The following is a 13,264-nucleotide window of genomic DNA, read 5'->3' as shown; positions in this document are numbered from 1 at the left end:
ATGGTGCCTGTTTTAAGAAGGGTCTGGGTGTCTGGCTGGGAGTTTGAAGTCAGTCCTATCACCAGTAGGAGCCATGGCTGGCCTTGAGTGGGGCGGTGGGGGAAAGGGCTTCAGAGTGTCTGACACTGGAGGCCACATGCAGGGCAGACAGCCATGAGGGGAGGCACAGGGCACGGCTAGAGAGGCCAGCCTTTGCCTTTTCTGTGGTGCGGGAGGGAGACAGCATGAGGGCTGGGCTGCTGAGCGCCAGCTCAGGCGCTGGGGTTGGAGTCATGAGTGAGCCCTCAAGTAATCCTAAATGCCCATGTCTTCCCTCCTCCACGCCATAGACGCATCCACATCACGAAGGCCACACTCAACTACCTAAACGGCGACTACGAGGTGGAGCCAGGCTGTGGGGGCGAACGCAATGCCTACCTCAAGGAGCACAGCATTGAGACCTTTCTCATCCTGCGCTGCACCCAGAAGCGGGTCCGTGGGCCTGTGGGGGCCAGGGGAGGTTTTGAGCACCCCGGGGGGTGGGGCTGGGAGGTTTGCCTCTCTCTTAAGCAGCTGTGGTTTGTGCATCTCAGGTCATGGGCACCAGAGAGGCCTCATAAGAACAGGTGGTGAAGAGGGAGATTTTGCACTAGGAATCTGTTGCTGACCTGCTGCAAGACCCCAGACCTGTTAGCGGCGATAGGTCAGACAGGCGCAGGGTGGAGACCACGCCTCCAGGACACCTGTGGCTGCCAGTGCCACAGTGTCCCCCATTCTTTTTTGCCTTTTACTGGATGGTTGCTTATCCTTATTTTTCTATCTGCCATCTCTCTAATACATGAAAATACTTTGGAACATTGATTTAAAAACTGAAATTAAAAACAAGTTAGTTTGGTGCAAAACTATGAAATCTATACATGGGGCTGGGCATTGGGCACATAGACTAAGCGACCACTTGAGATCCCTGCATCCCAAAGCAGAGTACCAGTTCAAGTCCCACTGCCCTACTTCTGATCCAGCTCCCTGCTAGTGAGCCTTTGAAGGCAGCAGCCGATGGCCCCAGGACTTAGGATCCCGTCACCCACCTGGGAGATCTACAGAGCATCCCAGGCTCCTGGCTCCAGGCTTGCCCAGCCACAACTGTAACAGGTATTTGGGAGTGAGCCAGGGTGTAGAAGATCTCTCTTTACCCTGCATTTCAAATCAATGTTTTAAAGATCCTTGTATAGTTTATTCATAATGGGTTTTCATGAGCTTCTAGAATCGCCTCATATGCATGGATTTCAAGATTTTTGCACCAACGTCCTGATCTCTCTGATTTCATTTTCCATACACTTTTTGAAGCCCCTTCATGTAGATACCAGCTGTAAGTCAGTCTGTCCCTACTTGTACTTTGTTCTCTGAAACTCAGTGTTTCCCCCTCTGTCAGTGTTTAATCCACTTCCTCTTTCCTCTTTGTGCAGCCCACACTTGCCAAAATAGAAAGCTGAATTATTAGCGGGCTTCCCGGCTTCTATTTTTGATGGTGTCATGTTCCACGTTCTTAATTTTTCAGGCAAAAGAGAACATTTTCTTTTTCTCCTTCAATCAGGATGCTTCTTCCTTGTGTGTTGGTCACGGCCCTTCGCTGGGGAAAAGCTGCCCATTTTCTTAGACTAGCAATTAGATGGAACTGGGAGGAAGGCTCATACACTTAGGAGGAGGCAGGGCTGTTATGGGCAAGTGCCTGTGCCAGAAGGACATCAGAGGGTCACCTCATCCCGATGCAACCCTCTGGAGATGGGCCCCGAGAGGGCAGGGGTGTCACAAGGCATGTGGTCCAGAGGAGAGCTGCTCAGGGTTAAATCAACTCATTCGTGAACATTCACTAGTTCAGAGACTACAGGAACTGAAATCTCCCCAGCCATAGCCCTCAGCCTCTCCTTCCTACCCTATGCCCTGAGTCCCCTGGAGACCCTCATGGGTATCCACAAGACATAGCATGGAGACAGACAGGCAGGACCACTGCCCCACCCCAGCAGGCTAGCTGAAGAAGCAGGCTGTGTCCCTGCCCGAGCCCCACCATACCCCACCTCATCTGACAAGGAAGAGGTGAGAGTCACCCCAGGGCCTCTCCAGCCCTTCTCTCTTGCACCTGTTGGGGTACACAGATAGATGGGGGTACTGGGTGAGAAGCTGCCCTCCCTCCATCCCTGCTGTTGCAGCATGCTTCATTAGGGAAGCCAAGTGCAGACTGGAATTAGGACCTCCTCTCTCACTGTCTCACCCAGCACTGGCAGAGCCACACGCTGCCCGCCCACCGCTGAGGCTCCAAGTGCAGGTGTCTCTGAGTTCCCACATTTCAGTGAGCAGAATTGGATGTAGTATTGGTCCTTGAGTGGGTGGCAGCTGGCCTGGCTGCCCCCCGAACCTGAACTTCCTCAGGATAGGGGGAGGAGAAAAAGGCAGGTTCAGGCCCTGGGGCGACGAAGGGAAGAGAATGTGAACTGCGAGAGACAGAATATTGTGGCCGCATTTGTAGGGAGGACAGTGACAATGGTGCCACATTGCACATGTCTGCAGCTTCTACCTGGGCTTACAGAACTGTGGGTTTGTGGCAGACCCCAGGTTCCCACACAGAGAGGAGAGAGGGCAGCTGCCTTCTGCTAGGAAGAACTGGAGCTCCCAAAGTCGGGCTGCCCCAGTGGCTCTGAGTACAGGCTGACCATCTGCATTGCTCTCCCAGAAAGAAGAGAAGGCCATGATTGCCAAGATGAACCGCCAGAGAACCAACTCCATCGGGCACAACCCACCACCCTGGGGGGCCGAGCGCCCCTTCTACAACCACCTGGGCGGCAACCAGGTCTCCAAGGAGATGAAGCGAATGGTGAGTGGCTGAAGGGAGCATCCTCCAAGGGTGAGACCCCCCTCCCTCTTCTCCTCTTCCTGGAGTGTGTTTGCCCAAGGGAATTAGCAAGAGCCATAGGGGTCAGCCTGCCTGGGACTGGGAGCTGGCAGGCCCAACCTCCAGCCCTGACTGCTCCCCACGGGTCTCCTCCTCAGCTGGGAGCACTTGGCAATGCCCCATCTTCCATCTGTCTTGGTAGAGTTTGATGTCTGATCTCAGGACCCAGCCAGCTGGGTGTTGGTGAAGCCCTAGGAGCCAGCCACCCACTGCCTGACAGTTGCATTGTCACTGCAGAACTGTCCCAGGCTTGTGTCAGGGCAGCAAGACAGGACAAAGCCCCCACTTCCTCTCCTCTCCCCTCTCTTCCCACTGAGCCGCCCAAGGTGGAGATGTCACTACCACCTCCAAGGCCATCACCACCTGCCTAAGAGGACAGTCACCTCTGGCTGCAGCCCCATCTGGCATGTGTTGCTGTGGGAAAGCAGAAGAAGGGGAACACACACAGGAGCCAGGCCAGCCTCCACGAGGCCTCCATTGGAGACTGTGGGGAGTGGCCTGCCCTAAGGGAGGCCAGGACACTAGGGGACAGGTGTGGTAGCTGCTTGGTGCCCCAAGTTTGTATCTCTGGGTTGGAGCTGGTTAAGTTGCAGCAAAAGCCATGGGGAGACAGATTCCCACTGGGCGCTGGCAGTCAGCAGCCCAGGGCTGGGGGCCAAAGAGGAGGTTTGGGCTGGGAAGGGGACCCAGTCATTCTGCTCCCTTTGGGGGCAGGTGGCACAGGTTTTGATGAGGAAACATGAACTGAGGCAGGGTCTCCGTTTCAAATTTTAGTGGCAGAGGAGCCACCCAAAGTGGGAGCAGAGGAAGAGAGATATGACTTGGCTTTTTCCTAGGGCTTTGAACATAGATGTCTGTGGACTTGCCAGGGCTGTTGTGGGTGCTGGCTGCCACCTGCTGCCCTCTGGGTGCCCTCCCTGAAGCAAGAGGCAGTTGATAAGGCTCTTGGTGGTGGTTCCAGCCCACCCTTTAATTCTGAATATGGGTAATGTCCAGAGTTGGGGAAGGGAAGGGGGTGAGCGGATGGAGCAAAGCTGGACAGGGAGTAGGAAGACGGGGTGCTTGCGTGTATGTGTGTGTGCGCGCACGTGGATGTGCCGTAATGGAGAGATTAGGAGCTGGCAGCCTGTGGGCTGAGTTCAGTTCATTCTCTGTTTATAGGCCTCAGGGAATTATTTTTCTTTGGTGACACCTTCCCCCATAAACTGCAATTCTGGTTCTTTTGGGAATCTTAAAGGAGGCAATTTGGGCAATAAGCACCAGTTTGGCAGACCATTAATAATAGTTAGGACAAAGAAGAATTAGCAGTGAGGGCCCAGACTGGGGGAGGGGAAGGGGGAGGATTTAATTGCTTTGCCCAGCAGGGGTGTCAGAACAGGGTTCCCCAGTATAGCAGCCTCTTCAGCAGCCTGCAGGAGGGCAGACCCCGACCCGGGTGGGCCCAGTGTCCCCTGAAGAGGCTGGTATCTGAGCAAGGGCTCCAGTCACCATCCCCACCTTACCTGTCCAGGCTGAGCCCCACCACTGGTATGTTAAGCAGGTGCCAGCAAGAGGCCACACTGCCCATGGGCTTTGGTGTTAAACTTGCTTCAGATCTTCAAGACCTGCCAAAGGAGGGCTCTGATCCTGACTTGCCACCATCGCTTTGTAATAAAACCCAGTACAGCCAAAAGAAGGGGTGAGAATTGGACAGAGCAGCCAGAAGCAACTAAAAGGGCACTCACGGTCCACAGCCTGCTGCTTGTTGGGATTTCCCTGGCACACACAGTGGAGCAGAACTGGGCTTGCTCCTGCGTGGGCCGAACTGTAAGGTCTGCCAGGTGATTTGTTTGTAGTAAGATTGACAGGATATTCAGCCGGTGGGACAGGCAGACATGGAGAGGGACAGTGACCTACTTCCTGGGTGTGGGCCCCGCCTGTGGATCTGTGCTCTGCGCACCTCAGGGGGTGGGGAGGAGCTGCACAGCTTGACCTGCTACTGTCTGCTCCATTCTCGGCTCCCCACCTGAGCCTGACACTGAGCTGTCTACGAGCCCCTGGTGTGCAGGGTGGTTAGTGTAGACCCAACTTCCTGCTCAGTCCAGGAGGAAGGGCAGGTCAATGGTCTCTTAGATGCTGGTCAGAGCCGTGGAGGACAGCAAAGCAGCAGCACAGCTCAGCAGGTTGTCACCCACTCCTGCAGGGGAGTTCATAGGCTGTTGCTTCCTGGCCAATGGAATGCAAAGAGCTCACATGTGTGGCCAATGCAGCCCTGGCCATGCTGTGCTGAGAGCATGTGGCTCGCACCAGGGTGACACCCACTCCTCCCGCCAGGACTGTCAGGACAGGCAGAGGGAAGGCCTGGCAATGCTTAGGGGACGAACATGCCCAGCTTGACCTGGGCAGACAACTGCATGGCCAGCTGCAGGCACTTGGGAGGCTGGTGGTCTGGAGGCTGCTATGGCTCCCAGAAGCCCCCTCCCTTTATCTCCCACCATAAGAAGTGGAGAGAGTTGGGGCTGTCTCGATACTATGGGTCCTGGAGGCACACAAGCCCTGTGTACACTTCCACGTGTGTCCTTTGTGGGAATGGATACGGGAATGTTTATGTGGCCCTGGTCCCTCTGTGCTCCACAGAGTGGAGCGGCCAAGATTTGAACCAGCACTCTGATATGGGATGCTGGCATGTCAGGCCGCGGCTTTACCTCCTGGGCCACAGGACTGGGCCCCTGAAATGTGTTTATCCTTCCATGGAATTGACAGATGAATTCCAAGTCAGGGCTGCTCACTCCGCTGGCTCCAAGGCACCGAGTACCACACCAGTTCTCAGTGTTGCAAGTAACCGTGAACTTGAGTTCAGGACAGAACATGTGATGTGTGTGTGTGTGTGTGTGTGTGTGTGTGTGTGTGTTGGTATGCATGAGTGACAGATGAAACAGCTTGACCGTTCTCACTCCATCTGAGTAAGAGGAAGAGCTAAGGAGCAAGGACGGGGGGCCTCCGAGTACACGTTCCAGGGTAGGCAGAGGGGATAAGGGGAGGTCAAGGAAGGGCGTGGACACCCAGGTTTACCTGTGGATGCAATGCCTCCCAGTACCCTGCACAGAGCCCTTCTCCTGGGTGGCTGCCTCTCCCCTCACTCTCCTTTTTGCCTCCTTCTCTTGTAGGGCTTTGAAGATCCCAAGGACAAGTGAGTACCACATCTGACTCTCTTCCCTGTCACTCAGCCTAGGGATCGCCCTACCTCTACCTGTCACTCCCCATACTCCTCTGTGAGAAGTGACCCCTGCCCCCAACAACAACTGGGAGGGAGTAGCTCTCAGACTGGCCACCAGCGGCCATCAAACACTGTCCATCATGTACCTGCACACACCATAGCTCCCTCAGGACAGTATAGGCCTTGGCACTGGCCCCTAGCCTCTGATCATATCCAGAGCCTCCGAGCAAATGCCCTCCATGCCTCTGGCCTTCACTTCCCTAGTCCCTGGATGCCCCAGATTTTCACTCCAGGACCAAGCTATACCCTGAGCAGAGGGTGTTTTAAGTTTACCACTCCAGGATCCACTCTGAGCAGGGGTCAAGAGACCAGGTGGAGCTGTGGCAAGAGTATCACCCTCAGGTCTCAGACAGGATTACCTCAGCTGGAGAGTTGAGAGCAGACTGTCACCCATGGGAGCAAATGGCCAACACTTCGGGGTTGACTCACATTGTCACAGTCGTGCATTGGTCATCAGGACAGCCCTTCAGCCTATGGCCATGAGGTTGTTCACATGCAGAGTGCCCCATGGCATGAGATTTTTGGCTGCTTAGTCTCCATACCCACCCATGTGTTTGGGGCTCACAGCGATCACCCCCTCATGGCATCCCTGCCTGTCAGGCTCTCTGATGTCTGTCTGTCCTGCTCTCAGGAATGCCCAGGAAAGTGCAAACCCTGAAGATGAAGTGGACGAGTTTCTGGGCCGGGCTATTGACGCCAGGAGCATCGACAGGCTGCGGTCGGAGCATGTCCGCAAATTCCTTTTAACCTTCAGGGAGCCTGACTTAGAGAAGAAGGTACGGGGGAAGGGACAGGGAAGGGGCAGAGGGAGTGAGAAAGTGGCCCCAAGGAGGGGCAGCGGGGAGAAAGCTATGGGACCTACAGAGGAAGGAGCCTCTCCTGGGGCCTGAGTGTCCTCAGCTCTGATGCTACCCAGAGACGAGGGGGTATAGAGACCCCAAGCTCCCAAGCTCTTTGTGCCTCAGTCTTCTCATCTGGAAAAGAGGGTTGTTTAGCAAATCTATCCCATAGCAAGGTTCACATGGCTTCATGTGTGTGCCTGGCACATAGTAGGAGGTCCCTAAGATTGGTGCTTACCTTGGCGGTGTTGTCACCAAGAGTACCCTCAAGGGAGTCAAGCTGGAAGGGGTGATCTCAATTGGAGGGGAGAAAGCTCATGGTCAGGATGGTTGGGTGACTTTCTCCAGACCACCCAGGGAGGCATGAGAGGCTCCTTGCCAGATTCTGATCCTCGTGTCCAGCAGGCACCTTCTGCAGCACGTCACCCACAGTTCCTCCCAGCTCTATTGGCACAGTGGGCTCCCGGAGCTCATTCAGCACTAAACCAAAGAGGAAGGGCTCATTGGCAGAGCAAGACTGCGGGCAGGGAAGCCGTGATGTGGACTTGGTGGCTGGGCCGGTGTCTGCCTTTGTTGGTACAAACTGCTGATGGCACAGGGACCAAGGGTGACTCTGGACAAGAAACAGACACCCCTAAAACTCCACTGACTCCTCTGTAAGTGGAGACAGTATGTCCCACACCCATTTGGTGGGTCCTAAAGGACCCCAAAAGAACTTGGCGGATTTCCTGCAGCTGATGGTACCCAGACATTCTAAGGCATCACTTAGGACTCTGATGGTGGCCCAGCTGCAGGGGGTTTCTGGCCCGATGCTGCTCTGGGTCCCTCTCCTTGCCCTGCCTATACCAGGCTCCTTGTGCCCATCTGCGTGTAGCTCTGGTTCTCAAGGGTTCCCTGTCATGGGAATGGGCTATGTGCATGTCCAGCCTTGGGGCAGAGGTGTATGTGTGTGCATGCAGCCCAGGCCTCCTAGTCCCCACACCCTCTCACCCTGTCTGCTTCTCCCTCCCCTCTAATCCCCAGTACTCCAAGCAGGTGGACGACCGCTTTGGTGCCTATGTGGCATGTGCCTCGCTCGTCTTCCTCTTCATCTGCTGTGTCCAGATCACCATTGTGCCCCAGTAAGTGTTCATGTCTTTGGCTGTGGGGTCTCCCATGAGCTGGAGGGGGGTGGTAATCAACGAGGACTGGCGCTTGGACTGGCAGGGAGGCTTGTGGACATACCCTTGGTGGGCGAATCTGGGATGCCAGCAGCAGGTAGGGTCTGGCCCCTCTGGGCTGAGAGGCAGTGTACCCCTGGACCTCTCTGCAGGTGCTGCCCAGCAGCATGAGCTGAGTGTCCTGCCCAAGGCTTGGTTGTCTCACCTCACTTCACACACAGCACCACTGCCCTGTCCAGCATGTCCCCAGGGTTCACCAGGCTGACCTCCTGTGACATTCAATGTTGAAAAGACACCCCTTGCATCTGTGACTGCTGTGGTTGTCAGGACACAGCAGGTGGAGCACCAGATGCCAGCAGCTGGCTCTGCCTGCCCCTGGCTCTGCACCTGAGCCTGTGATACCCTGTACCAAAGCCACATGGAATTGATGGGAGGGTGGGTCTTCATGGAACCCCGATTTCTTGCATTGAAACAGGGCCACCTAGACCTCCTATTGATGATTCCCTATTAGCTTGCATGCTTACTTCTTAACTGCTCTGTCTGCAGTGTGGCAGGGGCATGGAGTCATCCGCATCATCCCTCCCTGGCTCAGGCACCAACACTGGAAGCCTGGAACAAAGGCAGCTATGGGAGTGCTCCCTTTAGGAAATCTGCTCCTTTTGGTCCACCTCTGGTCCTCACTGGCCTGTCACCTGGATGCAGTGCCTCCGGCCACCTCCAGGCTACGTTCTGCCTTAGGGACTCCAGGCTGGTGTGAGGAGCCAGCTTTCTGAAGCAGAGTCCCCTGCAGTGCTGGTGTCCTGGGGCTCTCACTGAGAGCGTGCAGTCTGCCTCAGCAGGGAGAGGCAGAGCCAGGGTCACGGATTTTTCCTATTCGCTGGCCAGAAGTTGTGAAACAAAAGCAGAGCAGGACATGTGGTCTGGCTTGGGTGAGGGACTGTGCCCTTCTGAGCAGCCCTAGCTCCTTGCCTGTCACAGAGCAGCTGGGCTGCTGGCCCACCCATTGCTAGATCAAAGCTTCCAACCGAAGCAACCCTCAACCCTAATGGTTATTTGCCCTTGAGTGAGGACTTGGAGGGACTACATGGGAGTTGTGTGTGTGAGTGTGTTTTAATGATTTATTTTGTTTAGTTGAAAACAGAATTTTAAGAGAGACAGGGAGGGAAAGAGAGACAGAGATCCATCTACCTGTTCACTCCATAAATGGCCACAACAGCCAGAGCTGGGCCAAGCCAAAGCCAGGAGCTTTTGGGTCTCCCACATGGGTGCAGGGAGCCATCCTCCGCTGCTTTCCCAGGCACATTAGCAGAAAGCTGGGTCAGAATTGGAGCAACCGGAACTCAACAGGTGTCTACATGAGATGTGGGCATCACAGGCAGCAGCTGCACCATGGTGCCAGCCCTGGGAATTCCTCCAGACCAAGTGAAGCAAGCCTGCCCTAGCTAAGATTCAGGCACAGGGCTCTGCATGAAGCCCCCGGGCCGCTGCTCCCTGTGGGAAGGTGGCAGGGCAGCAGGGAGGGCAGGAACAGAGCCCTGTGGGGAAGCTCCCAGCTGGCTGTGGAGGACTTGTTGGTCGGGGCCAGGGAGGCAGAGGTCTGGGGTGTGGGAAGGGGTTTCCGGGTCCTGCGGCCTCATGCCCGGCCACTCTCTCGTTGCCTCTCCTCTCCAGCTCCATGTTCATGCTGAGCTTCTACCTGGCCTGTTTCCTGCTGCTGACCTTGGTGGTGTTTGTGTCTGTGATCTACTCGTGCGTGAAGGTGAGTTCGGCTGATGCGGGAATCCAGCTGCCTTTTTCCCACTCTGCCCAGCCCTCTGCCAAGGTGGAGGCGGATGTCATGACTGGTGGTGCTGGTCGTGGGGGGGTAAGGAGGGCAGGGTGCGTGGTGCTGGCAGCAAGCTGGCCACCAGGGGCATTCATTCGCAGGATCCTGTGCCTCTTTGGCTGCCTTTGCCACCTTTACAAGTCTTTGCTGCAGGGAGATGTGATTGCTGCCACTTCCATCTGTCTCCATCTGTCTCCTTGGTGTCCAGTGGGACAGAGGAAGGGCACAGAACAGTGTACAGCGAGCACTCGCTGAAAGTCTCCCTTAAATGTCCTCTGTGGCGTGCCCTGGATAGAGTGGGCACAGAAAGAAGGGGTTCCAGCTCCTCTACCTCCCATGGGAAAGAGGGTCTCCCCAGAGTGACTGAGTGTTTTGGATGTGAGTAGCAGGTGTCCAGGATCAGGGCCCTGGCTTTTCTCCTTTCCGCATCTCCCCAACATCTTCTCTTGGGCATGCCCCGTCCCCTGCCCAGGCTGAGTGCCACACAGGTCTGCTCTATCCAGGAGATCACTCAGTGTCCCGTCGGCCTTGCCCAACAAGCCTTCCTCTTGTCTTCTTCCTCTCAGGCCAGCCTGATCCTGGGAAGAGACATGTCATGTTCCGCAATGTTCCCCATTCTTCTCTGCAGGCATTGGACCCTCCCAAATTCCCTTTCCTCTTCTCCCTCCCCACTGGCTCCTTCCTGCACTGCTAATTGCACAGTCTCCTCATGGTCAAGGTTCTAACAGACTGGTTGTCAGAAGCGGGCATGAGCTGTGCCTCATCAGTGCCTTCCTGGGCATGGGCCCCAGGTCTCTGCCTGCCCAGCAGCATGCCTTCCCTAGCCCGTCTTCAGTTACCCACCACCTTACAGTCTTGCAGGTTTTTTTTAAAGATTTATTTTATTTTTATTACAAAGTCAGATATACAGAGAGGAGGAGAGACAGAGAGGAAGATCCTCCGTCCGAGGACTCACTCCCCAAGTGAGCGCAACAACCAGTGCTGTGTCGATCCAGAGCCAGGAGCCAGGAACTTCCTCCAGGTCTCCCACACAGGTGCAGGATCCCAAAGCTTTGGGCCGTCCTCGACTGCTTTCCCAGGCCACAAGCAAGGAGCTGGATGGGAAGTGGAGACACTGGGATTAGAACCGGCGCCCATATGGGATCCCAGCGCATTCAAAGCGAGGACTTTAGCCACTAGGCCACACCGCCTGGCCCCAGTCTTGCAGTTTTTAAGATTTATTTATTTTTATTGGAATGTTAGATATACAGGAGGAGAGACAGAGAGGATTTTCTGTCCTCTGATTCACTCCCCAAGCAGCTGCAATGGCCAGAACTGAGCCAATCCGAAGCCAGGAGCCAGGAGCTTCTTCTGGGTCTCTCACGCAGGGGCAGGGTCCCAAGGCTTTGACCCATCCTCCACTGCTTTCCCAGGCCACAAACAGGGAGTTGGATGGGAAGTGGGGCCACCGGGATTAGAACTGGCACCGAAATGGGATCCCGGTGCATGCAAAGCAAGGACCTTAACGACTAGGCTACTGTGCCAGGCCCCAATCTTGTAGTTTTAAACCCCACCCCAGTTCCACTTGTTACACTCTGTTTCTATAAAAGGACATCATGTGTTCCTGAGAGCCAAAAGGTGGAAACACCCAGAGTGTCTATGAGCAGATGAAAGGCTTGGCAGAATATGAACTGTGACGGTCATAGAACCTGGCTCAGCAGTAAAAAGTGGTATACTGTGACGTGCCATGGTGTACTGTGACAAATGATCTCTGAGAGGGTGCTGGGTGGGAGCCATCGGGCATGGATGGTCCTATAGTGTAGGATTCTACTGAGCTGGAAAGCACCCAGATGGGGCGAGCTCAGCGTAGTAGAGAGGGGATGAGCAGTTGAGGAAGTCATTACTCAAGAACAGAGTTCCTGTGATGAGCAGGCTGTGGGAGGAGGCTGTGGTGATGGTTACACAGTATTGTGACTGCCATCCATGCCACTGAATGGCACACTTAGAGATGGGTAAAATGATACATTTTATGGTGTGTATACGTGTGTGTATATGTATATATGCATATATATAGCACTACAATAAGAAATACTTCCTTTCTCTAAGAAAAAAGCCAACCCTAAAATAGCCTCCTTAACATTTTCAAAAAATAAATGTCTCTGTTTTTATTTAGAAGACAGAAAGACAGACTTTGATCTCTCTGGTGGATCACTACCCAAATACGCCACAGCCATGCGCTGGGCCAGCCTGCAACCACGTCTCCCACGTGGGTGGCAGGGATCATGGACTTCAGCCATCACCTGTTGCCTCCCAGGGGACATCTCCTCAGGATGCTGGAACTGGGATCAGAGCTGGGACATGTGCCCAGGCCCCCAGCAGAAGCTGTCGGTGTTCCAAATGACATTGGAACTGCTACATCAAGCAGCCGTCCCTTAGAAGGTGTCCCCTCCACTTCAGAATATTTCTTTTTAATTAAATAATGAACTAAGGCAGAGCCATTATTTGCTTTTGTATTTCAGTTACTTAACTAGCCCATTTAATATGTAGTCTACCATATTTTCCTTTAAAAATATGTATTTATTTATTAGGGAGAGAGAGAGACAGAGTGAGCCCACAGCAGTCAGTACTAGATGGGGCCAAAGCCAAGAGCCAGGAACTGCATCTAGGACTCTGCCATGGCTGGTGGGAACCCAGATACATGTGCCTTTGTTCTTTATCCCCAAGCCACATCAGCAGGAAGCAAATCAGAAGCAGGGAGTGGCTGGGATTGGAACCAGGGACTCCAATGTAGGCAGTAGGCATTGCAACAAGTGGCTTCCCCCACTGCACCACTCCCCTTCCTATGTAGTAACTGCAACCTGGGCTTCCTCTCCTTCCTGCTGACGCCTTTGGTAAATCTATACTATGCCACATGCACATGGATGAAGTTGTCCTGTGTGCTTGGGTAGCTGGTGGTCAGTTGGGGGGGAGGGACATTTAGCCATTCCCCTTGTCTGCAGCCCCTGCACTGGCCACTTTGGCATCAGGACTTTGGTCAGGTCAGTTCCTTGCCCACTACATGATATCCATAAAACCTCCCTTGCCTCCTTATGTGTCATTGGACCCAGCCGGTTGACAACTAATGGTGAATTTGCTAAGCTTGTTTCCAGCTCCTTCATCCAGTACAGCGGTCTTTTTTGTGTTCCGAGAGATCTGTTTCCCCAGGAAGAGGCTGGCAAGTGGACTCCTACCTTCCCGCATGCCCCAGGTTGCAGATGCACTGGCCCTGACCACATGCCCTCC

At 54.5% G+C, this 13,264-nt stretch overlaps 1 protein-coding gene across 1 annotated transcript in view; it reads left to right on the top strand.

Annotated features, from left to right (window-relative positions):
- ADCY5 (adenylate cyclase 5) overlaps window positions 1-13,264 on the top strand; it is a 153,536-nt gene that overhangs the window by 118,356 nt on the left and 21,916 nt on the right. Inside the window, exons 7-12 of the mRNA XM_004577840.3 lie at window positions 330-471; window positions 2,705-2,845; window positions 6,070-6,092; window positions 6,811-6,955; window positions 8,042-8,139; window positions 9,850-9,937. Coding sequence (XP_004577897.2) covers window positions 330-471; window positions 2,705-2,845; window positions 6,070-6,092; window positions 6,811-6,955; window positions 8,042-8,139; window positions 9,850-9,937 — 637 coding nt within the window. The remainder of the gene's footprint in view (window positions 1-329; window positions 472-2,704; window positions 2,846-6,069; window positions 6,093-6,810; window positions 6,956-8,041; window positions 8,140-9,849; window positions 9,938-13,264) is intronic.

This window comes from Ochotona princeps, chromosome 3 (genome assembly GCF_030435755.1).
Source record: "Ochotona princeps isolate mOchPri1 chromosome 3, mOchPri1.hap1, whole genome shotgun sequence".
Taxonomy (NCBI): Eukaryota; Metazoa; Chordata; class Mammalia; order Lagomorpha; family Ochotonidae; genus Ochotona; species Ochotona princeps.
Note: the sequence above shows the minus strand (reverse complement) of the source record. Positions and strands in the feature narration are given on the sequence as shown.